The following is a 26,526-nucleotide window of genomic DNA, read 5'->3' on the forward strand; positions in this document are numbered from 1 at the left end:
TTTGTGGTGTCCCTGGGCATGTTGACTGGCACAGGTGACAGGTTCCAGCAACCAGTGTTGACAGAGCCCAGCTTCGTCATCCTCTGGTCACTGGATAGAATTCCAAGAGGCAATGGGTGCAAGAATCAACCTTTGAAGTAATGGCCAATAGCAGTTAATAATAAACTAGTGACTTGGGCACAGGGAAGAGGAAAGTGGCATTGGTTGGTTGGTCACCCTCCTTCTCAATGATACATTAGAAAAACACTGCCTTTCCACATAATAGTCCCAACTAATCGGCAGGACCCCAGAGGCACCATGGCAGCTCTTGGCATTACTATCATCCTGCTGGGATGGATGGTCACCCTCCTGCTCATCTCCATCTGGAAGCATATCCACAGCAGCTGGAACCTGCCCCCTGGACCTTTCCCACTGCCCATCATTGGGAATCTTCTCCAGTTAGACGTGAAGAATGTTCCCAAGTCTTTTACCAGGGTAAGGGAAATGTCATTGATCTTAGAGAAAATAATTCAAGATTTACATCTAATATGTGTGCATTTAACTTACTGTCACACACACTGTTGTTATTCAGTACCAGCCTGTTATGAATCAACTGAATTAATAATAGCACCCAAGAGTGATATTCAAAATATTTAGCTAGTGGTACAGCTTGGGCAAGGAGTACTCAGATATAGGCTATGGTAGATCCCTGCTTGAGCCTGGTCATTGGCTTGATTGTGTGGAGGCCAGTGTGGCCAGGGACATCACTATGCCCCAGCTTAACAGGCAGCAATGATGATGCATTCATAACCAAGAGCACACCAGCTGAATGTCAACTTGTATGGTGGCAAAAAAAAAAAAAAAAAGTTGAAAAGTAAAGTGTTGAATCAGCCTCCTATGCGATACCAGAACAATAACAATAATGGTTTCCTACAACTATTGTGAACATTGTATAAGCTAACAAATCTAAAAATTAATTGAGTTAATAAGAATGATGCAGGGCATAGAACAGCACTTGGTGTTTGCAGTAGGCGGTGGGAACCACCGTACCTCATGCATCTCAGGGAATGCACTGGTGGCAGGAGTAGGAGCAGGTCAGTCTGCAAGTGCCCTGGGTCCAGGACCTTGAAAGACAATGGGGAAAACAGACAGTGGGGTTATAGAAGCAGGTGTTAGCAAAGCAGCCTTGCAGGATCCAGGCAGGTGAGTAGTGGAGTCCTAGCGGCATAAGCAGGGGCACAGACATGACAGTACATGCCTTGCAGATGCAGTCTTTCCCCTGGTACAATAAAGACAGCTATTCCCCAAATCCCTCTGGGTTTTTTGGGTCAACAATAGCAACAACTTGGAGGGTTTGTGGGCAGGTGGTTTAAAGCACCACCATCCTTACATCTGGGGCCTCACTGTGCCTTCTGGTATTTGCAGCTGGCAGAGCGCTTTGGACCAGTGTTCACACTGTACTTGGGCTCACGGCGCATTGTGGTGGTGCATGGCTACAAGGCTGTTAGGGAAGTGTTGCTGGACTACAAGAATGAGTTCTCTGGGCGAGGCGAAATCCCTGCATTCCAGGCACACAAGGACAAAGGTAAGTCCACTTCCTGGGATGTGGAGGCACAACACCCTCCAAGACAATGACTGGAACAAGCCATGTTGTTGCTGGCCAAACACTAAACTAACAATAATAACATCAACAGAATGGTTACAGAAAGGTAAGGGGTGTTCAGACAATTGGGGTAACGGTTTGTGCAGGCATGCATTGCTCATTACCAGTCCTAATGAAAGCTGTATGTGAGACTCCTGAGTGGGCACTCTGTACCAAAAATGAGTAAGTCCTCAAGGCGCCCATGCTCTGACCAGAGGTGCAGTCCTTTTTAAAGAAATAGACTCAGGATCTGAGCATGAGCTGCACTTCCACCTAGACCTTCCATCTTCCACCTCCCAACTTCCACCTTCCAGAGCCCTCAGTCTCCTGCGCTTCTTGGGAATTCTTTCTACTCCCAGCTTCAGCTGCCTCTGGTATGTAGGTAGCTCCATCCACAGAGGTGCCGTCTTCTATGATAAGGCATGAAAAGCCGCTGGACACTACACTGTGCTTACAGGCAGGGCTTCGGGGCTCTGCTCAGCTGCAGCTGTTGATCTCCAGAGAGGGAGCCTCCTGTGTCCCACTTGGGGGTTGATGTTCAAAGACCTAGAAGGAGGGAATGAGACTACCATAAAATCCCTTCTTCTGGCCTTACCTCTGCTGTCGCTCCTCCACACCTCCTGTCTCCAGAGCCCTGAGTTCAGTGTATCCAGAAAACACATCTGTTATCTCCAGAGTAAAAGTGTGGTTTGTGTCTGGGAGTCTGAATGGTATTCATCTGGGTGTTTTCCCATCCTCCTGCTTCCTGACTTCAGTCCTCATCTTCTGTGTGTCTATGGGGACCTGGGAATAAAAAGGAAAAATGTTCAGTTTTCCCAAATCCAGTTGTCCCTGCTGGAGAGCCATGTGACCTCTTAAATTTTAGTAAAGACATTTATTGTGAAGTCATGCTGTGTTTATAGCATGAGGGTTAAAAATCCTTGAGAACAGACTGTCTTTTCAAGCATTTTGTCAATAGAAAAGAGGTGGGAGATTTTTCTAAGAGTGATTTTATTTAGCATGGGAAATACTCAGGGAAAGGAAAAAGAAAGGATATAGATTGGTAGTATGAAGAACATTCAAGGAGAAGCTAAGTGTGATGGTGAAGCATGGTACAAAGCACAAGTATGGTGGCATATCCCTTCTCATCCCCTGAGGTTCCACCACTTCTGCACACCCTGTCCAGCACACTGGGGTCCTGTCAATGGCCACTTCCCACTCAAAGTGTGTTTCTCTAAGAACTGGGCATTTGGTCCCTCTTCCTCTTTAGGAGTTATTTTCAATAATGGTCCCACCTGGAAGGACACCCGGCGGTTTTCCTTGACTGTCCTCCGGGACTATGGGATGGGGAAACAGGGCAATGAGCTGCGGATCCAAAAGGAGGCCCACGTTCTGCTGGAGGAGCTCAGGAAGACCCAGGGTGAGTATCTGATACCCCCGGCAGGACCCAGTCCTCATGCAGACAACCATGGGGATGGGGAAGCTATGCCTGGGACCCCCAGATGGCATCTGAACAACCTGGAAGCAGTAGGCAGCTAAAGGGACTCAAAGACAAGGAAAGAGTCATGTTTGTTTGCAGACACTACTCTTCACAACTTGAGTTTCTAGCTCTATGTTAAAGGAGGAGTGAGAGTGACCATTGAGTGCATGATTGTTGTATGCTAAGTAACATTGAAAGTAAAGAAAACCTGACTAGGTCCAAATAGTCACTATTTTTTGTGAATGATCAGTTTTAGCTGTCTCCTCACAGACAGTAACTACTTGGCAGAAGACTGAGTTGGTGCATGAAAGGCCATGGTGAAAGTGTTCCCCAGCTTCTCCTCATACCCACATATGCATTGCTCTGATACATCACCTGTTTTCCAGGCCAGCCCTTCGATCCCACCTATCTCATTGGCTGTGCACCCTGCAATGTCATTTCTGACATCCTCTTCCACAAGCATTTTGACTACAACGACAAGACATTTCTGAGACTGATGAGTTTGTTTAATGAGAACTTCTACCTGCTAAGTACTCCCTGGCTCCAGGTGAAGCAGTTTTCCTCCTTTTTCATTAATCTTCAACTGTATAGTTTACATTAGAAACAGAAGAAGAAGGGCAATTCATTTTACCAGGACCTGCTCTTTACTTGGGAGCTGTGTTCTTCTTTCCCCCTCTCTTAAGCTCCACTTTCTGTCTTTCCCCCTTGGGGGGGGGGGAAGGAAGGAAAAATTTAGGTTGTATGGGACAAACAGGCCTACAAAAGGTAGAAAACAGGAGAATTTGTGAGAGGGTAGGGGGGCAGAGAGGGCTTGCCTACATAGTACAAACAGTCTGAGAGACATCTGTGGGAACCTGTGTACCCCTTTCTTAACCTCAGGATATGTATCAATCTGTGTTTACATTTTCACTACAGAATGAACACCACCTAGGAGAAGGCTGCCCACAAAAAGCAGCACTGACCCCAAATATATAAATAATACGATAATTCCAGCCATAAATTCAAGTTTGAAGAACGTTATTAGCCTACCACACAAAATTATGCTGAATCTGGAAAAAATACATAATAAGATCATTTTCTCTCTCTCTCTCTGTAGCTTTACAACTATTTTTCAGGTTATATTCAGTACCTGCCTGGAAGACATAGAAAAGTAATTAAAAATGTGTATGAAATAAAAGATTATGTATATGAAAGAGTGAAGGAGCACTATCAGTCACTGGACCCCAACTGTCCCCAAGACTTCACCGACTGCCTTCTGTCTTTCACCCTTGGGGGGGGGGGGAAGGAAGGAAAAATTTAGGTTGTATGGGACAAACAGGCCTACAAAAGGTAGAAAACAGGAGAATTTGTGAGAGGGTAGGGGGGCAGAGAGGGCTTGCCTACATAGTACAAACAGTCTGAGAGACATCTGTGGGAACCTGTGTACCCCTTTCTTAACCTCAGGATATGTATCAATCTGTGTTTACATTTTCACTACAGAATGAACACCACCTAGGAGAAGGCTGCCCACAAAAAGCAGCACTGACCCCAAATATATAAATAATACGATAATTCCAGCCATAAATTCAAGTTTGAAGAACGTTATTAGCCTACCACACAAAATTATGCTGAATCTGGAAAAAATACATAATAAGATCATTTTCTCTCTCTCTCTCTGTAGCTTTACAACTATTTTTCAGGTTATATTCAGTACCTGCCTGGAAGACATAGAAAAGTAATTAAAAATGTGTATGAAATAAAAGATTATGTATATGAAAGAGTGAAGGAGCACTATCAGTCACTGGACCCCAACTGTCCCCAAGACTTCACCGACTGCCTACTCATGGAAATGGAGAAGGTACCTGCAACTCACATAGGAAACAGGATCACTAGAATAGAATAAGGGGCATCCATTTTTCAGATTTATATTATAACTTATACTTGCTGGTGTCCAAGCTGCCAATAGGTACATTTTTAAAAACTATTTTTGGAACCAACAAGTGGCTTAATTGTTATGCTGCTGGACTCCTACATTGTCAAGCGCGGTTTGAGTCCCGGACCTGGCGACTTAAAATACACCAGGCACATGTACATACGTGCCCAAATTCCTGAGAGGAGAATGAGAAGGGATTGTGGTGTGGCTATCCCCCCTGGGGATGATTTCTTGTTTTCTGTGGCTGTGCCTCTCTCTATCTCTCTGGCAAGTGCATACACCCTATAGCAAAAATCTCTCTCAAAAAACAAACAAACACTTTTTTAAAGATTATTTATCTCCTTTTATCTCCTTCATGTGTGAAAGAGCCTACTGTATGTATCCCCAAGAGGGTCTTGATGCTGTGATCCATTCCCAGCCTCAGCTAGACCTGGGTCATGGGTGAGGAGGTCTCCAGATGTGAACCTAGAACCCTCCCATGTGGGTGGGCCTTGCAGTGTCACATTTCCCTGCTGCAGCACCATCTAGCCCTCACTTAAATTTTAATGGTTTTAATGTTGCATTAATGCACTTGGATTCAGCATTACTACTGCACACTGCTCATAATACCCCAAATGTGGAGGCACAGTCAGCCTGTCTGTCCACTGCACTGGCCTGGTCATTCTTTTTTGGCACAATTGTGCATAGCTTCCAGGGGTTCCAGACCTTCCCTGCTTCATCTAGCTATAGTCCCGCAGGGCACCCTGTCCTTGGTCCAGATTGGTGATGTTTCTTATACCCCTGTCTTTTCTTTTTGTGTTGCTTGTGCTTGAGAACAATATGTGAATTCCACACTTACTTCTGATAAACTTCCTGAGTTGTTGGAGAATGTTCACCATCAGTTTGACCCCTGAGAGCCCCCTCCATTCCCCTGGGGCTCAGAGGTTCTGGCCTTGGGGGTGGAAAGAGGCAAACAAGAGCCCCTGCAGCTTGAGGAATGTTAGCAGGGGCTCCACAACTCAGCCATGAACTGGGACTGATGCCAGGGGATATCTCACCTCCCCTGGGACAGCACTCATGCTTTTGAGGAAGACAAACCTCCATAGCCTGGATAAAGAGCCAAGTCTTGCCCTCAGCTCATTTCATGGGAGCTTCAGTTTCCCTGGCTGGGAGGTGGAAATGACCATGTCTCTCATAGCTTCAAGTCCTGTTTCCACTGGGAAAGCCCCTCTTATCCTTAGCTCCTTTCTCCCTGTGAAGCTGACCAGGTTATCCCTTTTACTGAAAGGAAAAAAGCATCTTCCTTGTGTCCACCAGAAGACATCCTCTTATCAAGCCCCTGTCTATCTCTAACATCACAGGAAAAGCACAGTTCAGAACCCTTGTACACATTGGACAACATCGCTGTGACCGTGGCCGACTTGTTCTTTGCAGGGACTGAGACCACTAGCACCACTCTGAGATATGGGCTACTGATTCTCATGAAATACCCAGAGATTGAAGGTATGCAAGTGATGAGCAGAATGAGCCTCCCAGGCTGGTCTTGAAAATTTTAGGCTCCAGTTGTGTGCTGCTGCTTTTTATCTCTTGTAGGTGACAAAGTGAGATCTTTGGGTGAATCACTAAATTTCACGAAGGATGATTGGATAGATAAGTAAATGATTGGGTGGATACCTAACCCTCCTGGAGTCAATCTTTTAAATTTATCCCATTTATATCTTGGCAGAAAAACTTCATGAGGAAATTGACAGAGTGATTGGGCCAAGCCGAATCCCTGCCGTCAAGGACAGGCTAGAGATGCCCTACATGGATGCGGTGGTGCATGAGATTCAGCGATTCATCAACCTTGTGCCCTCCAACCTGCCTCATGAAGCAACCCGGGACACCATGTTTAGAGGATACCTTATCCCCAAGGTCAGGCATGAGCTGGAGTGTACACACCATGAGCACCATCACATTTTTTTTAATGTTATCTATTTATTTATCTACATATTTTTATACATTCAATCACATTATTTAGCTTACAAGGTGAACATTTCAATATGTGAACATTTCTCCCCGGTCCAGTTGATCAAAATATAACAACACTGAGCACCATCACATTTAGACTGCCAGGGAATAGGACTGGGGGATCCAAGAACATTTCTCTTTGGCAGATGTGGCTGGAGTGAGGCGGCCAGCATTCCCACTCTGCAAAGTGCTGTTTGTTTCACCAACACTTGCATCTGACAACCAAATAAATGGAAGAAATCAGTAAAAGTACTTCCTTAGATAGTGCTTGAGATTTGTAGTATATATTTTTTAAATTTTCCATTTTTTAAAATAAAATATGTATTTTTTTGTTTTTACATTGGTAGATTCAGTTTGGTATTGTTTTTATTTATTTATTTCATTTTCTTTTATACATTCGATCACATTATCTAGCTTACAAAGTGAATATTTCAATATGGAAACATTTCTCCTTAGTCCAGTTGATAAAACTATAAAATATCTTCAACAGATAATACCACATTTCTTTGTCCCATTAATGCTTTGCCTTCATATTTTTCTTCTAAATGTCCTTCCTCAGGCCCTACTCTTCCACACACACTATCTCTGGTATTTACACCCATTTACTGTGTTTGTATAGCCTTCAGTCAATCAGTTTCAGTCATAGAGTGCGGACATTCAATATATATTAAGTGGGGACATAGTTTCTCTCCTTCATAGCCTGGTTTGCTTCACTCAGCAGTAAATCTTCCATATTCCACTTTTTGTCAAAAGCCACAGTTTTGTTTTTTATGGCTTAATAGTATTCCATAGAATATATGCGCCATAGTTTTTCAATCCATTCATCTGTTCAGAGGCATTTGGGTTGGTTCCATGTCTTAGCAATTGTGAATAGTGCTGCAATAAACATTGATGTGCAAGCACTTTTCTGATGAAGAATTCTTTTGTCCTTTGGGTAGATACCAAGGAGTGGAATTGCTGGATCATATGGTAGTTCTATTTGTAGAGATTTGTAGTATATTACAACAGTAACAGACAACAACTAGACGTGGAGTTAATCCTGTGAAAAGATGAGTGTTTCATCTTCATTTAAACCTGACTCCTAACTGCTTTCCATCTAGTTCTTAACCAAACAACTGGAAATATAGTATTCTGTATAATGTAAAGTTCAAAACAACTTTCTTTACTGAGGCCTGCCAGATGAAAACTCATGTTTTGGTAACTTGACTGAGACAGTCTTTATTTCTCCTAGGGCACAGTTGTAATTCCAACTCTGGACTCCCTTTTGTATGACAAACAAGAATTTCCTGATCCAGAAAAGTTTAAACCAGAGCACTTCTTGAATGAAAATGGGAAATTCAAATACAGTGACCATTTTAAGGCATTTTCCACAGGTAAGTTCAGAGGCAGCACCTTCCTCTGGGACGTTGTCTCTTAATTTCATCATTTCTACTTCATGTATACTTTGCCATCATCCCAGACAGGCTTCAACTCTCTGAGCTTTTTCATGTTCCTTGTTTATATTGACATGGCTTAAATGTGTTCTTCCCTACTCAGAGAAGTCCTAAGGATAAGATATTGTGGGTAGAATATTTTTTCTATAGGATGGAAAATTTAATCGATTCTATAGGATTTAGTGAAACTCTCTTGAAAATGTATTACCTAATTATTCATAATTGTAAACAAAGATTATTAAACAAAATCTAGCCTTTGGTTACCTGTACGTGTCATACGTCATCAACAAAGTCTTCTCCAAGATGTGATTCAGTGACCCTTTTTAAGTTCCTTGACTACCTGCCCAGGGCCACACCTCAGGTATTGGGGCAAGAGAAGAATCAACTTAGTAACTTAAACACCCAACATGGAACATTAACTTCTAGCTGTCCCCATTTCTTTCCTGCAGGGTTCCATGGATAAACCTTGGATAGTGCTTTCTTTTTTTTCTTTTCTTTTTTTCTTTTTTTTTTTTTTTGAGAAGTTTTTCGCTATAGGGTGTGTGCGCTCGCCAGACAGATAGAGAGAGATAGAGAGACAGAAAGTGAGAAATCGCCCCCCAGGGGGGATGGCCACGCCACAATCCCTTCTCCTCCATTCTCCTCTCGGGATCCTGGGCACGCACGCACACGCGCATGGTGTGAGTTTTAAGTCACCGGGTCCGGGACATGAACCGCGGTCGACTACGTGGGAGTCCAGCGACATAGCCATTACGCTACCTGCTGGTTCCCAGTGCTTTCTTAACTGGGCAGAGACCAGTTTACCAATTTAACAAACGTTTTTGCACTTGAGTTCTGGATGATTGAGGTTATGTAAAGACTGATCTCTGAATAGGTCAATTTCATTGATTTTCTTATACTGAAATATATATGCTTCTTTCAGCTGGCAGAGAGGGGTAAATCCTGCTTCATGATAGTTTACCCATAGCCTCCTCGCACCCCACTCTCCCTCTGCTGTCTCATTTTTAATGGTGCTGTCTCTATGAAACTGCCTCAGTATCTCATCAATACTTTTATTACTTCTAGGAAAACGGGTGTGTGTTGGAGAAGGCCTGGCTCGCATGGAATTGTTTCTATTCTTGTCAGCCATTTTGCAGCATTTTAATTTGAAGTCTCTTGTTGACCCAAAAGATATTGACCTTAGCCCTCTTACAATTGGGTTTGGTAGCATCCCACGACACTACAAACTCTGTGTCATTCCCCGTTCATGAGTAAGAAAGACACATCCTGAAAGACAACCTGCCTCTTTGAATGCAACCTACAAGTTTTCCTGCCTCCTACTATCCCCTCAGTTCCACCAAGAAGATAGTTCCCACAGTCCTAGAGAAGGAAGTCAGGGATCCATATGGCATAAATTAAGTCAGAGTTGATGCTCTCCAGACAGAATTTGAAAGCAAAGTCCAAGAATATTTTATTAAACTAAAAAGCGAGATTGAAGTTATGTTGGATTTGCTAAAAACAATGGCAAAGAATCTATCTTTGCCCACTCCAATGTCTTCAAATGTTTTCCCTGTGCTTTTCCAAGAGTTTTACCTTTTGAAGCTTTACATTTAGATCTTTGTTATATTTCTAGTTGACTTTTGTTAATGGTGAGAGATAGGGCTATAGTTTCATATTTCTGCAGGTGGATATCTGTTTTTTCCAGCACCATGTGCTGAAAAGACTTTCTTTTCTCCATTAGATTATTTTGTGCCCTTTGTCAAAAATACTTGGCTGTATGTACCATCAAATGTAAATAAGAAATTATAAAATTAAATTTAATTTAAAAAGCAACTGGGCTAATACAGAGAGAGAGAAAGAGAGAGAGAGAGAGAGAGAATCTATCATTATAAGTTAAACTAACCTTTTCTGAAAGCAGAACTAACCAGTCACCAGAGTCAATATCTACTATAAAGGATTGACAAAAAAAGAATAAAGACACCATTTTGTAGACTGGAGTAGTAAGAAATAGTTCTGGCAGAATTTATTAGCCTTGTCAAAACTTTATCTCTTATCATCTTGCCTTAGGATATAAAGCTATTCCTTTGGCCTATAAACATCATTTCTGTGCTATATCTTAAGGTTAAAATACATACCTGAAAGTCAGCATAGTCATCTATTATTATCTCTCTCTATATTTTTTAGAGAGATTTTTGCTGTAGGGTGCATGCAACTCACCATAGAGACAAAGAGAGACAGAAGGAAAGAAATCACCCCTCCCCCAGGGGAGATAGCCATGCTGCAATACCTTTCCCTCCATCCTCTTTTCAGAATCTTGGGCACACAGACATATGCACCCAGCGCAAGTTTTAAGCTGCCAAGTCCGAGACTTGAACCACAGTAGACTGTGTGGGAGTCCAGCAACATAACCAATACACCATCTACTGGTCTCATTATTATCTCTTAATATTAAAATATGAGTTTGTGTCTGGAAGAAGAAATTCTATGCATATGAGGACTCTTGCATGGAATGAAAAAAAGATAAGAAAGCTTGAAATCATCTTAGTAAACTGAACAGTGAATGTTGTAAAATAGAAAAGGAGTTTGAAGTAAGAACCTGTTCCCACCAGCTAGCACACACTAGCAAGCCCTCTGTACTTTGTACTTTGGCTTCCTCTCTGTAATATGAAGATGATAGCTGCCCCTTTCTTTCCCTTTCTCTCTCTCTTTTTTTCTTTTTTAATTTGAAGGAGGGCACATGCACTCACCTGACTATGACCTCCCCCATCCAGATTATAGGGATTTCACTGGACCCACCATGATAATCTAGGATAATTTGTCCATCTCAAATTACATATTCAAATTTATTTCACCGTGTAAGGTAACATGTCCATAAATTCTTGGGATTACGATGTAGATGTCTTTGGGAGACATTGTTCTACTGACCGCACCTTCCAACTCATGCATCTTGTGGCACGATTGAAAACGAAAGATAACAGATGGGCAAATCAGTAGATTGAAGCACCAGCTGCCCCACTGAAGGGCATCTGTCTTTCTCGCCAATCCATCTCCACAGTGGCAAGACCACTTCTAGCAGAAAAAAAAAAATGTATGCAAATGTCTTTTTATTTGCTTTGTCCAGAGAGTGGTTTAGATTTGAGAAAATATCCTAGGAAAATTCTAAAGTTCCCAAATAGTGATAGAAAAATGTTGGGAGGATGTGTAGGAGCCCTCTGAGGGTTGTTGCTGAACTGATAATGGCATCATTTGGCTGTTAAGTGTCTTTGGTTGACATCCTGCTCAGCATAATCTAAATCTGCATTCACTTGGTGCTTTCTCAAACATCAGCAATTGAAGGTCCTACTACTGTCTCCTCAAGAGTGAGCACTGACTCAGAGATAACATCACTTTGGAAAATTAGTCCCACTTTAAAAACAAATAGTGATCTAAACCACATTTTGCAAGATCAGAAGAGAAGGGGTCAATAGAAATGTGTGGGTAACTGAAGAAAAGATACTCTGGTCACTGCTTGAAAAGTAGTCAAATAATTGAGATAGAATGATTCAATTTAACAATCTCAAAAAAATTATATTTAAATCCTGTCTCCACTTTAGACTCCTTCCTCAGCTACAGGCCCTACTTACAGGTGATGGATATCTCTACCCATACAGGCACAATCCCTCAGTATTTCATTGTTGCTGATATTCTCCCCAGTTACTCAGAAAGACCCAGAGGATCACCTCTTACTACTCATGGGTGATGGTGTTGCAAACGCCGTAGTTACTCCATGCAGTACATCTTTTTCAGTCCCAGCCCCCTCAACCCTTCTTGGATAGTCCATGCAGTTGCCTTAGAATGGACCTATTTTGGTAGCAGTATTATGTAGTGGAAAGATTCAAAGTGTCAGGGCCAGCCAAGTGAGGACTTAGCTTCCTTCTTTGTAGATGAAGGATGTGCCCCAGAGCACAGAGCGCTGTGATGACAAAAGTGAGACGATGCATGTGCTGCACTGAGAACAGCTCTGCCCCCACCATGGAAGTGCATCCACCTCCTGTATCTGCTCCTTCCATGCCTCTTGTGTTTTCCAGAAATCCAAGTTACATACATTTATAAAATGCATTTTTCTGAGATATAATTCAGGCCCAGTCACTGCCCTGGACAGAAATCCTTTAAAATACCCTAATGATTTCAAAATAAAATCTAGCACTTTGGGCAATATTTTAAGAACTCTAATACCCTCCTAGGACTAATCTACTTTCTCATGATGTTCCCTCCTTCCCCTTTTTTGGATAGTTTTATTGAAGTGTGACTTGTTTACAATAAAAGTCATCGATTTAAAATGTATAATACAATAATGTTTCGTGAATATACTGTATGATCATATAAACATCACCATAATTGAGACATAGGCCATTTCCATGACCTTAAAATTTCCTTCATGCCCCTTTGTGGTCAATGCACTCCCCCATACTCAGGCCTTGACTACCAGTCCAATTTGTGTTCCTGTAGCTTTGCCTTTTCCAGAATGCCATTAAAGTCATGCACTAGTAGTCTTTGGTATGTAAACTATTTCACTTACCAAAATGCTTTTGAGATTTAGTCATGTATTGTATAAAAAAAAATTGCCTAAGTTTTGTTTCTAGGTAGTATTTCTTTGTATGAGTATAATTTGTTATTCATGACATTAGGATTCTTTCTAGTTTTAAATCAGTTTTTAATAAAGGTGCTATAAACATTCATATACAAATCTAAGTAGCTGTGTTTTCTTTTCTCTTTAGAAAAAGACAAAAAATTATAGAGTCTGGAAAGAAACACAAGTATTCATTTCTTTTCTCTTAATAAAACACATCAAAATGACATTGTGTCATGTGAGAGGTATATGTTTAAGAATTGCATCCTCATCAGCAACGTATATGAGATTTAGTTACTCCAACTTGTAACTATTCTTGGTATCGTCAGTCTTCTTCATTTATTTATTTATTTATTTATTAGGTTTTTGCCATAGGGAGCTTGGACTCACCCTATGGTGGGGAGAGGGAAGGAGGGTTTGAGAAATCACCCCCAGGTCTTAATGTCCATGCTGCAATCCCTTCTGTTCCTGGGACCCTGGGCATGCACACAAACCTATTCAGCATGATTCTCAAGCCTCCAGGTCTGGGACTAATACCGCGTTCAATTGTGTTGGAGTTCACCACCTTAACCACCATGCTACCTGCGGGACCCATCAATCTTAACTTTAGCTATTCCAGTCAATGTACTAGAATCTCATTGTGGTTTTAATTTGCATATCTTTAATGACTAATGATGCTAAATATTTTTCCATTTGCTTATTCACTATCTAATATATACCTTCTTGGGTGAAATATTGAGGACTTAGCTTCCTTCTTTGTAGATGAAGGATGTGCCCCAGAGCACAGAGCGCTGTGATGACAAAAGTGAGACGATGCATGTGCTGCACTGAGAACAGCTCTGCCCCCACCATGGAAGTGCATCCACCTCCTGTATCTGCTCCTTCCATGCCTCTTGTGTTTTCCAGAAATCCAAGTTACATACATTTATAAAATGCATTTTTCTGAGATATAATTCAGGCCCAGTCACTGCCCTGGACAGAAATCCTTTAAAATACCCTAATGATTTCAAAATAAAATCTAGCACTTTGGGCAATATTTTAAGAACTCTAATACCCTCCTAGGACTAATCTACTTTCTCATGATGTTCCCTCCTTCCCCTTTTTTGGATAGTTTTATTGAAGTGTGACTTGTTTACAATAAAAGTCATCGATTTAAAATGTATAATACAATAATGTTTCGTGAATATACTGTATGATCATATAAACATCACCATAATTGAGACATAGGCCATTTCCATGACCTTAAAATTTCCTTCATGCCCCTTTGTGGTCAATGCACTCCCCCATACTCAGGCCTTGACTACCAGTCCAATTTGTGTTCCTGTAGCTTTGCCTTTTCCAGAATGCCATTAAAGTCATGCACTAGTAGTCTTTGGTATGTAAACTATTTCACTTACCAAAATGCTTTTGAGATTTAGTCATGTATTGTATAAAAAAAAATTGCCTAAGTTTTGTTTCTAGGTAGTATTTCTTTGTATGAGTATAATTTGTTATTCATGACATTAGGATTCTTTCTAGTTTTAAATCAGTTTTTAATAAAGGTGCTATAAACATTCATATACAAATCTAAGTAGCTGTGTTTTCTTTTCTCTTTAGAAAAAGACAAAAAATTATAGAGTCTGGAAAGAAACACAAGTATTCATTTCTTTTCTCTTAATAAAACACATCAAAATGACATTGTGTCATGTGAGAGGTATATGTTTAAGAATTGCATCCTCATCAGCAACGTATATGAGATTTAGTTACTCCAACTTGTAACTATTCTTGGTATCGTCAGTCTTCTTCATTTATTTATTTATTTATTTATTAGGTTTTTGCCATAGGGAGCTTGGACTCACCCTATGGTGGGGAGAGGGAAGGAGGGTTTGAGAAATCACCCCCAGGTCTTAATGTCCATGCTGCAATCCCTTCTGTTCCTGGGACCCTGGGCATGCACACAAACCTATTCAGCATGATTCTCAAGCCTCCAGGTCTGGGACTAATACCGCGTTCAATTGTGTTGGAGTTCACCACCTTAACCACCATGCTACCTGCGGGACCCATCAATCTTAACTTTAGCTATTCCAGTCAATGTACTAGAATCTCATTGTGGTTTTAATTTGCATATCTTTAATGACTAATGATGCTAAATATTTTTCCATTTGCTTATTCACTATCTAATATATACCTTCTTGGGTGAAATATCTGTCCAATTAATTTGCCCATTTTTAATAGTTTTTTTCTGTCTTCTTAGTTTTCTTATGTTTGAAACAAGTCTTTATTACATGTAATTTTATAGTTTTTTACACTCCCCCCCCTTCAAGTCCAGTTTGCCAATAAATTTCTGTTTGTTTTCTTCTTTCTAATCTGTCTTTTGTTGGTCCAGTTTACAGGGCCCTAACCAAATAATCTAGAAGAATAGTAGAAAAAGGGTTTTCTTCCTCTGCAACATGAAGCCTGATGTCTAAGCTCTTTGAATATTTAAGAATAAATATTAGATGCCTGCAGGTGATATGGTGGCTAAGGCACTGGACTCCCACATGGTAGACTGTGGTTCAAGTCCTAAACCTGGCGGCTTACTTTTTCACCCATGATTTGAGTCCCAGCTTAGGTCCAGCAGCTTAAAACTCACGCTGGGCACATGTGCATGCATGCCCAAAATCCCAAGAGGAGAATGGAGGAGGGATTGTGGCACGGCCCTCCCCTAGGGGTTGATTTCTTGCTTTCTGTCTCTCTGACAAGCACACATGCCATATAGCAAAAAAACTCTCTCTAAAAATAATAATAATAATAATAATAATAATAAATTAAATAATTCTTAAAATAAATAAATATTAAACCAGCACATAGACAAATTACTTAATGATTATTTTTTAAAATAATTATTTATTTAATTTTATTTATTCATTCACTTATTTTAATTTGACCAGAGAGAGATACACAAAGAGAGTAAAGGAAAGTGAGAAAGCAAGCCACCAGGTCTGGTACTCAAACTGCGGTCAGCCATGTGGGAGTGTCCAGCACCTTAACCACCAAGCCACCTGCTGGTTCTATTTCATGATTATTTTAACTCTCCATTAAGCTCTGGAATATCTTTTATTTATTTATTTTTTTAGAGAGGGATTTTTGCTATAGGGTGCGTGTGCTTACTGGAGAGACATAGAGACAGAGAGATAGAAAGTGAGAAATCACTTCCGGGGGGGATGGCCATGTCACAATTCTTCTCTACCATTCTCTCTCCACCATTTTGGGCACACATGCACACTTGCCTGGCATGAGTTTTAAGCCCCCAGGTCCAGGACTCAAATTGCAGTCAACCACATCGGAGTCCAGTGATGTAACCATTATGCCATCTGCTGGTCCGAAGTCCTGGAATTCTTACGTACTGAAATAATTCTAATGAAGAAAGTTTGTAAATATAAAAGTATTTTAATATTAAGTTGTACTATAACTAGTGTATCGTTGAGAAACTCTTCAATGCAGGATCAAATCAATTCAGTGTCAGCAACATATTGAGGAGGAGAATTACTTGAATGCAAGATAAATTTTTTTCTTATTCTTCCATCACATCGAAGGCATCATATGAGAATGTTCAGACATACTGACCCTGACCCTTAAAGGATGTTATTTTGTTAAAGATATAAAATTTTCCAGTATTGGCTTGTATATTACTTGAAATAATATTTTAATTCAGAAGCCCACGAAATTTAATTAATTAACCTCTACAATAATCTTAGTGAAATCTTTAATCTCAGAATCGTTTTCTAACTGTCTCCATCTTGTTCTTTGAAGTACCACCTGTGTCAGCACAAATACTTTGGTTTGCATTTATTTGGGGTTTCCCCTCCAAATCTCAGTGTATAATAATTTCACTGTTTACATTGTACAAGAATTGTTTCTTGTGTTTTTGTTTGTATACCAAAGTTCCTGAGGTTGGGATCACATTTTTCTTATAGTCATGGGATGGAGTAAAGCATTGGTACACCTCGGGATTTTAATAAATGTAATTTCTCTTTCTTTCTTTTTCTTTCTTTCTTTGTTTTTCTTTCTTGAGAGAGAGAGAGATTTTTGCTAAAGGCCTTGTGTGCTCACCTGAGAGAGAGAGAGACAGAAAGCAAGAAATCACCCTCCAGGGGGGATGGCCACACCATAATCCCTTCTTCTCTTTTCTCCTCTTGGGATCTTGAGCACACATGCACACATGGCTGGTGTGAGTTTTAAGCCACCAGTTCCGGGATTCTAATCATGGCCCACTACGTGGGAGTCCAGCAACATAACCAGTATACCATCTGCTTGTCCTAATGAATGAAATTTCCATAAATAAAAAAAAATAAGAATTTAAAAACTCTTCACAAGTTAACTTAAAAATTTTAGGAACAAGAAGAAAAAAGAAAAGGAAACAAAAATTTTAAAGCTAGAATTTATCCATACTCTCTAGACTCTAAGGTGACTAGCATTTTAACATCTGCCTTCTGTTACTTAGATTTGTAGATAACACAGTTATCATGTTTCTGAAAATTATGTCATGATACTTAATTTCTCTAGTCTTAAACATGCTCTAGATAATTGCCTGCCAGGGTCCAGCGTCGGCAGGGGTGGGTTGACTCGTTGGAGGTGGTGGAGGAAAGGAAGAAGACTAAGGCCTCGGTGCCATTTTTATGCACGTCCTCAGTTGGACACCCCCAGAGATTGCTCTCTGAGGAGTGACAACTGCCAGGAATTATCGTGCCTTTTTATTGAAAATGTGATACATGCAAGTAAATGGGTGAGGGGTTACATGTTCTAATTATCAGTTCAATAGGGATCATAGGTTCCATTCAGGGTTGGATAGGGTGGTTCTATTGTGGTAGGCGGGTCTTCATGGAATGCAGTTTCGGGAAAGCAGCTCCAGCAAGCAGAGATAATTATCAGCTGATGCAGCAGCAGCCATATTGTGATTACTGAGCATGATACTGAGAAAAGAAAATCTCAAGTATAGATATTAGTTCTTATGGATCTTAATAAAGAATGATATTTATATAGTTTTATAGGGATCTAAAACTTAATTTAAGGAATCCTATTATATTTATCTATTTCACTTGGTGAGGGCAGGGGTGCTCTGGGCCAGTTTCGGCCTAATCCTACTTTATTAAAGAAAAGATTATCTTTAAGTTTGTTAAATGTATCTTGAAGGGCCTTCCAAAGGTCAAGATTATTCCTGCCTAGATAGAACTTTTGCACACCCTCTATTGTGACCACAGAGATAAAGCATTATAATTAACAGTAGGTGATCAGGACCAAGGGGAGTGGTCAGGGGACTTTTGGGAAAACCTAATCACATACTCAAGAGAGCTATGTAATTTTTTATAGTAGTATATCAGGGAGTTAGAGGGGGGTCGCTTCCCAGCAAGGCTACCACAGTTTCCAGAGCAAATAGCAAGTGGCCTTGCTGACATGCTAATTTGACCTAAGTTTTATTCCTAGGTCGGGGGGGTGGGGGTGCCCACAGCAGCAGCCTTACCAACATGCTGACCTGACCTAAGTGGTACTTAAAGGTCAAAAGCTCTAAACAGATCCTGGAGCCCTACCGGGGCCATAATATAAGTTCTTTTACTATAAGATTTTAAACACTTTTAATATAAACTACATACATAGATAAGTATAGGACAAATATAATAAGTATCTGTGTGCCCACAATCTGGCTTTATTAAGTCTTAATATTTGCTAAATTTATTTCATATTTTTAAAACAATAAATTATTACAAATACAGTTGAAGTCCTTTTATATCAATTTAAATGCCCACCAGTAGTGTATGAGTCTCTGTTTCTTTCTGCACCTATTTCATATTGACAGACTTTGAAATTTTTGACCATTTCATGAGTAGGAAACTTACATCAATGTTACACATGCACTTCCTAATGAATAGAGCCACTGAATAGCTTTTTATGTATTAGTTGCTTTTTTGGGATCTTCTGTTATATGAACTGCTTCTTCAGAACCATGATATAAACTTAATTTTGGCTCTTTAACACTGTAATTTATGTAAGGTTAAAATTATGGATACTAAGCTTACATTGTCATATATATATATATTATTATAACCTCTATCTATGGCTTATTTTTTAACTGTGTTTACAATTTTATTCAACAAAATGTTAGATTTTATTATAGCCTGATAATTTTGCTTTTTGTTCTATTTTAGGCATTTTTCTCTACTGCTATGTAATAAAAATACTCTTCTGTAATTGTTTTCATTATATCTTTAATTATCATATTTAGAAGTCAAATTTTGTGGATAGCATGAGCTAGTATGGTAGATTATTAAAATGCCACAAGTTCTTCCTCTTCTGACATTGCTGATTTTCCCACCAAAACCTGTTCTAGTCCTTAAATCTGAGCTAGTCATTTGGCTTGCTCCGTGAGCCCTTACCAATGTTTTCCCCAGCCCCTGGAGTTAGGAGGTGCCTTTGCCAAGATCCAGCCTCCAACCAAGGTTTCCTGTAGCAGGCTACCACCATAAAGACTGGAAACTTAGTGCACATGAAAGGAAAAGGACCCACAGAGTTTTCTTACAACAAAGTCAGCTCCTGCTGGCCATCCCTGAAGATAAAGGTCTTGCCATTTGCTGGCTAATTAATTCTCGGACATGAGATTTCCTCATCATTTCAGTGAGTAGTAGCTTCTACCACACCCAGTCATGGGAGATTCAAAGAAGTAAATGTGTAAAACTGGCCCACAGTTACTGGTTTCACATTCATTCTCCTTAGAAAAGAAGTATAGTAATCATGGGAGAGGACCTCCCAGAATATAATTCCAAAGAACCAACACATAAAGGTGGTATCAAGGACAAAATGTTTCATGGAGTAGGATGTTTTGTAGAATCCAGAAAGAGCCCCATCAGTGAGTGTGATGATCTGGATACACTGCACTCACCAGCAGAGGCTGTCTGTCTGTCTGGTAGCTCCACCTGGTGGGAGTGATCAGAATTAGACAAGGCCTGCACAGAGCAGAGCATTAACAGGGACTGAAGGCCGTATCCCTAGATAAAAGTATCATGCTGCATTCGTATGACTTACTCCCTTAAGTACTACCAAATTACTACAAAACAAGTAAAAATAAGGAGTGTGGGGACTTCAGGACAGCCTCTGATATTACTTCATTAACATATATTACGTGACACCGACTCTGCAGTATCACTTATCATTTGTATGTGAGCATCAGGGATCTGTAGGGCTGCCCCATTTGTATGTGAGCATCAGGGATCTGTAGGGCAGCAATAGTCACAAACCAAAGGGCAACCAGGAGCTGTCTCCATGTGGTGTCTTCACACAATGGTAAAGAAGATAACGGTGGTTTGTGCTGGCTCAACTGTGTATAAAGCATAATAAGCTTTTAAAGAATATCTATTTGTCGATCTACCTATGAAAAAAATCTGGAAAACTACTTCAACACATTTGACCTAGGCAAGACAGAAAACCAGGAAACCATAAAAGAAAATAAAACCATATATGATTGCTTTAAAACTTGAAGTTTTTTGATTGGACAAAACTGAGTACACGTATAATGGAATAACAGATAGTAGGTTATGCATGTATGCATACATGATAGACAAGTCACTTACAATACACAAAGAGATTATAGAATTTGATCAGGAAAGAATAAACAACCCAAGAGGAAAATTGACAATGATTATGGCCATGTAATTAATAGATAATTCAAACATTTATTAAAAAGATATGTAAACCCTTGGGGTCAACAGGTGGTGTGGTGGTTAAGGGCACTAGACTCTTACATGGCTGACCGCAGTTCAAGTCCCAGACCCAGCAGTTCTCTCTCTCACTCTGTCCCTCTTTGGTCAAATTAAAATAAAGTTAAATAAAATAATTCTTTAAATTATTTAAAATATATTTAAAATATCTTCAACCAATAACACCACACCTCTCATCTAGTCAATGCTCTACCTCTGTATCCCTTCTCCAAATGTCCTTCATTAGGCCCCACTCCTCTACATACACCTCATCTGACATTCACATCATTCTCTTGTGTTTGTTCAACCGTTAGTCGATCAGTTTCAGTCATAGAGTGCAGACATTCAGTATATGTTAAGTGGGGACATACAATGTCTCTCCTTCATAGCCTGGCTTGCCTCACTCAGCAGTAAATCTTCCATATTCTTCTACTTTCTGTTGAAAGCGAGGGTTCTGTTGGTTTTTATGGCTGAGTAGTATTCCATAGAGTATATGTGCCACAGTTTTTCAATCCATTCCTCCATACGGGGGCATTTGGGTTGGTTCCATAACTTAGCTAATGTTTCTATTAATTTTAATAGAAAAAATGATAATTATTCCTCACATAAAACATGTGACAGAGAATCCAGACATAAAATTTTTAAACTTATATATAACTTTAGGGGACTATCCAGTAAGTTAATGTATTTATCTGAAGACTAAAATGTTGCCTATTTTGATAACTGACAATGTCACTTCAGAGTTCTCAGAAATTAATAAGATAAATATTCTTTGGAAAAATGGGCAAATAATAAATAGTTCAAAAATAAGTAAAAATAACTAATAAACCTAAAAACATTAATCTTGTTGAAAACCAGATAAATGCAAATTAAAATGAGGAAGCCAGCTAAGGGATAAAAAGATGGTCCTTGCTTAGGAAAGAGCTAGCAAAGGGCTGGAATGGGAGGTGTCTGAGATGAAAAGATGCTAGTGACTGCTGTGAAAGGCACTCCACCTCTCCAAAGGGAGAAGCAAACATGTGGATGCGATACCCAGGAATCCAAAGGGAAGTGGATGCCAGCTTCCTCCTAGGACCAGCACCTCATTGGGGGGGCCAATAATGGCCTTTTTGCCTGTCATGGGCATCTTTCCTGTGGTTCTCCACTCTCAGGATGACCACTAAATCCTCCCTATTGGGGGACCAGCAGTTGGCGTAATGGCTATGTCACTGGACTCCCATGTAGTCAACAGTGGTTCAAGTCCCGGACCTGGTGGCTTAAACTCATGCCAGGCGCGTGTGCGTGTGTGCCCAAGATCCCGAAAGGAGAATGGAGCAAAAGGGATTGCGGCATGGCCATACCCCTGGGGGGTGATTTCTCACTTTCTATCTCTCTGTCTCTGCGAGCGCACGCACCCTATAGCAAAAAACCTCCCAAGAAAAAAAAAAAAAGAAATCCTCCCTATTGGACCAAACATGTCAGCATATCACATTCATACCTCATCTTTAAAAACAAACAAAAATTAAACCATTCTGGCTCTCTTGCTTTCCATTCTCTTAGTCCCTTTACAACAAAACCCCATGACAGAGCAGCCTCTCTGCTGTCTCCAGTGTTCCTTCCCAGAATCTCAGCTACATTCAAAAAAAAGGCTCCTGCCTGACTATGCATTGCAGCTGCTCTCATTGAAGTTCAAATGATCTATCTTGTGCTCAGAACACAGTCCTACTATCACGTGAACACGTAGCAATGTGGCAAATTGACCATGTTCTTTCTTTCCTAGATTCCAGGATGCCATGCCTCCTGGTATTCTCTCACTCAAAGTAGCTCCTTCTAAGCCTCCTTTGCTGATTCTTAATTTCACACTCAAACATTGAATTCCTTTTCTTCTACCCTTCCCTCACTCCCCAATTATTCTTCAGAAACATTTTATAAAAACTGGCCAGTGAGTAAAATGGCTAAAGGTGCTTCTAGTATTAGAAATAATAAAGCTTATGACTAAGCTAGTAGGCCAGTGCCATGGCTAATGGTTAAGGGAGCTAGATCCCACATGGCCCACCTTGTAGTTTGAATCCTGGCCCAAGTGGATTGAAAAACATACAAGGCACATATCTATGTGTGTCCCCAAATTCCAACATAGTAGAGAAATGGAGAAAAATAAATTTAGTGAGGCCATGCCTCATTGAAGAGGTGGGGGTGATTTCTCCATCCGCTCTCTCTCTCTGACAAGTGCACTCATGGAGCAGGAGCAGACTAAGGTGGTGGTCTGAAGGACAAAGATATCTTCTCTAATATAGAAGTAAAAAGATAACAAAATGGGAGAAAGTGAGAAAAGAGGGAGAGAGCACAAAAAGGCACCTGTGCACAGAAAGTATGCAGGAGAGTTAAGACAGAAAACAAAGGACATAGATTGAACATCCCTAGTGTCTTCCCCAGTCTCATGAGGCTTTTTGTCAAACTGTGCTACAGTAAGCAACTCTCTCCCTGGGAAGGACTTTGAATTAAGGTCTAGAAGCTAGACCTTGAGACTGTGTAGAGATGTTCACCAGGTAGAACTTCCCACCACTTCTGGACGCAACTGGTTCAACTATACTGGTGGGCTGTGCTATTAACTCAGTACCTATGATTAAATAACCACTAGCAGGCACACAGAACTAACATCACTAGTTACTGTGAAAGTCTGGGTGCTTTTTCCTAATATCAAGAACAAGTAAGTAAAAATATTCTCACCCTTATTTATCCATCATTGTCCTAGATGTGCTAGCCAGAACAATAAGAGAAATAGTCATGTGTCTTCTCCTTCTGGAACTTAAGTGACAATTAGATTTCTTGACAGTGTCCCATAAATCTCATGAACTTTCTACATTCTTTGATGTTTGAAGTTTCAGTCAATGATAAATTATGCATGATAGTAGTTCCCTAAGACTAATTTTCTAAGGTGTGTGTGTGTGTGTGTGTGTGTGCGTGTGTGCATGCCCAAAATCCTGAGAATGGAGGCACGGGGATTATGGCATGGCTATCCTCCTGGGGGGTGATTTCTCACTTTCTCTTTCCTTCTCTCTCTAGTGAGTGCACACTTCCTATAGCAAAAAGAAAGTGTGGTAGTTAAGGTGCTGGATTCCCACATGACTACATATGGTTTGAATCCTGAGGCTTACTTTTTCACTTTCCCTCTCTCTCTGGTCAAACTGAAAAATAGTAAGAATAAAATAAATGAAATGATTCTTTAACAAAAAGAAAAAGAAAATAAGCTCATGCCAGGTGTGTGTGTGCATGCCCAAAATCCCGAGAGGAGAATGGAGAAGGGATTGCTGCATGGCCATTCCTCTTCAGGGATGATTTCTCACTTTCTCTGTTTCTCTCAGTCTCTCCAGCAAGTACACACACACTATAGCAAAAATCTCTCTGAAAAACAAAACAACAACAAAAAATAACTTTAAAAGTTTATAAAGTAAAAAGGTATAGTAAGGGGACAGCAGGTGGCATGGTGGTTGGGGCACTAGACTCCCACATGGCCAACTGTGGGAGTCAAGTCCTGGACCTAGCTGCTTACTTTCTCATTCTCTCTCTCTCCCTCTCTCCAGTGAGCATGCATACCCTGTAGCAAATAAAGAAATAATGAAAAATAAAATTATTATTTTAAAAGTTACAGTAAGTAATAGTTAAGGTTATTAAAGAAAGAAAACTATCTTTTGTGGGCCTGGCAGGTGGCATGGTGTTAAACCATAGTCACATGGCTGACTGTGGTTTCAGTCCAGGACTTGGCAGCTCGCTTTCTCACTTTCCCTTTCTCTCTGTTTCTGGTCAAATTAAAAATGATGATAATAACAAAATAAATATTTTTTAAAAACTGTATTTTGGGGACCAGCAGTTGGCACAATGGCTATGTTGCCGGACTCCTATGTAGTCGACTGCGGTTCAAGTCCTGGACCTGGTGGCTTAAATTCATGCTGGGCATGTGTGCGTGTGCGCCCAAGATCCCGAAAGGAGAGTGGAGGAGAAGGGATTGCAGTGTGGCCATCGCCCCTAGAGGGTAAGTTCTCACTTTCTGTCTCTCTGTCTCTCTCTATCTTTCTGGCAAGTGCACGCACCCTATAGCAAAAAACTCTCAAAAACAAAAACAAAACAATTATCTTTTGTATATCTGGTGTAGCCCAAGTGTACAGTATAAACTTCACAGTAGGGTTCAGTAATGTCCTAGGCCTTCATATTCACTCACCACTTACTTACTGAATCACTCAGAGCAACTTTCAGTCTAACAAACTCCATTTATGATGCCTTATATAGGCATACTATTTTTATCTTTTAGATCACATTTTTACTATCCCTTTTCTACATTCAGATATGTTCAGGTATACAAACACCGTTCCATTACAACTGCCTACAGTATTCAGTACAGGAACAAGCTGTACAGGTTCGCAACCTAAGGGCAATATGCTATACAACATATCCTAGGTGTATAATAAGCTATGTATCTAGATCTGTGTAAATACACTCTTGATGTTCACACAACAAAACTGCCCAATGACACATTCCTCAGACTGTATCCCTGTTGTTAATCAATGAATGAGTATAGCTGAAAGGCATCCAGGTTGGAAAGAAAGAAGTACAGTTATTTTTATTTGCATATGACATCACCTTGTAATTTAGAAAATCTTAAAGAATTCACTAAAGAACTGTTAAACCATTAAAGCAAATGAATGAGTCCAGCAAATTAAATCCTTCTCAGGGAGATGAAAGTTTTATTGAATGACTCCTTACAAGAGTCCAGCACAGTGTATTTTGAGAAATGTTAGGTGTGCCTTGGTTACTATCAGTAATGACTCCAAATCTAGATACAAGAACAATAATGATAAATTTGGAATATATATTTGCCTGCACACAATGCTTCTGCCAAAACTACCATCTGTGGATTTACAGAATACATTATCTACTGTCATGGTGACAAGATATAAACTTGGACGGGACCCACTATTAATTATTTTGACACCTCAGGCAGGGGTCAGTGACTCCCACCACTGGCCTTAACTGGGTCAAATAATTTCAGCAAATTTAAAAGACATCTCATATGCACACAATTTTAAGTCCTAGTTCATTGACCCCTTGCACACTGAGAATTTTTAACATACTAAGAAGTTTCTGTCAACAAATGTCTTAGTTACATATTTTATGTCCATGACTCACAAACTATAAGCAACTCAAAGGTTGAACAATAGCACAGGACTGACTTTCGAGCCCAGATCATTGCTCTACTTTTTCTTTTTTTTTTATTAAATTTCTGGGACTCTGTGTAGTCAGTGTCTACATAAAGGAGCTGAAACTATTACTGGGTGGTTCCAGACCCCCTTAGCCCATTGTGAGAGGGTCTCAGGCCTGTATCCCTCTACCTAGAAATGTAGAACAACCTGTCATGTCCCAGAGATAAACAGTCCAGAGACCAGAGATTGAAGAAGAAACATTTATTAAACACCTGTAGGAGGAATGATCAGACTAAAAGGTGGAGTCAGGTCAGAGTTTCATTCAGTCTAGGCCCAACTCTCACCCCTCCCCCAGTACAGAGTCAGCTGAGGAAGATTATACCAAAATAGTCAACTTTATTTTCCATAACCCCTTGGGTAAGTTTCAGGCAGTATGTATCCTCCTGGCTTAGGCAGGCATGAGGCCCTGTACCGTAGATGGCTCCTGGTCTTTTTCCTCATGGACTCCTAGAGGTTTAGGACTAGCCTGTGGAAGGTCAGGGTGCTGCATGGAGTTCTCCACCCATTCCTGCATCCACACCATCCCCTCCCATCCCTTCCTACCCTACCCCCACCATTCCTTTGCCTTGACTGCACTCCCTGCA

At 40.4% G+C, this 26,526-nt stretch overlaps 2 protein-coding genes across 7 annotated transcripts in view; one reads left to right on the plus strand and one right to left on the minus strand.

The window, feature by feature from the left end:
• The first annotated feature begins 247 nt into the window (after positions 1-247).
• CYP2E1 (cytochrome P450 family 2 subfamily E member 1) lies at positions 248-9,901 on the plus strand. The gene is made up of 9 exons (XM_006146958.3): positions 248-474; positions 1,405-1,564; positions 2,871-3,020; positions 3,467-3,627; positions 4,741-4,917; positions 6,333-6,474; positions 6,698-6,885; positions 8,213-8,354; positions 9,480-9,901. The coding sequence occupies exons 1-9, from the start codon at positions 298-300 to the stop codon at positions 9,662-9,664; spliced, it is 1,482 nt and encodes a 493-aa protein (XP_006147020.1). The 5' UTR covers positions 248-297; the 3' UTR covers positions 9,665-9,901.
• A 16,297-nt stretch (positions 9,902-26,198) lies between these two features.
• Positions 26,199-26,526, minus strand: part of JMJD4 (jumonji domain containing 4) — a 38,586-nt gene continuing 38,258 nt past the window's right edge. For 3 of the 6 annotated variants that reach the window (XM_014587255.2, XM_014587256.2, XM_006146965.3), the window contains one exon: positions 26,202-26,408. In XM_014587255.2, the coding sequence (XP_014442741.1) occupies positions 26,331-26,408 (78 nt within the window). In that variant the 3' untranslated portion in view covers positions 26,202-26,330. Of the gene's footprint in view, positions 26,409-26,526 lie in introns of all 6 variants that reach the window. The other 3 variants (XM_006146960.3, XM_014587252.2, XM_006146964.3) reach the window with 2 other exon arrangements.

The sequence above is a fragment of the Tupaia chinensis genome, unplaced genomic scaffold (assembly GCF_000334495.1).
Source record: "Tupaia chinensis unplaced genomic scaffold, TupChi_1.0 Scaffold000197_1, whole genome shotgun sequence".
In the NCBI taxonomy this organism is placed as follows: domain Eukaryota; kingdom Metazoa; phylum Chordata; class Mammalia; order Scandentia; family Tupaiidae; genus Tupaia; species Tupaia belangeri.

What these genes read in the sequence shown, in the direction of transcription:
- CYP2E1 (XM_006146958.3), top strand. Translation starts at nt 298, where the DNA reads ATGGCAGCTCTTGGCATTACTATCATCCTGCTGGGATGGATGGTCACC. An exon ending in TAAGTACTCCCTGGCTCCAG is followed by an intron (nt 3,628 to 4,740) that starts GTGAAGCAGTTT and finishes CTCTCTCTGTAG; the next exon opens with CTTTACAACTATTTTTCAGG. An exon ending in TTTTAAGGCATTTTCCACAG is followed by an intron (nt 8,355 to 9,479) that starts GTAAGTTCAGAG and finishes TATTACTTCTAG; the next exon opens with GAAAACGGGTGTGTGTTGGA.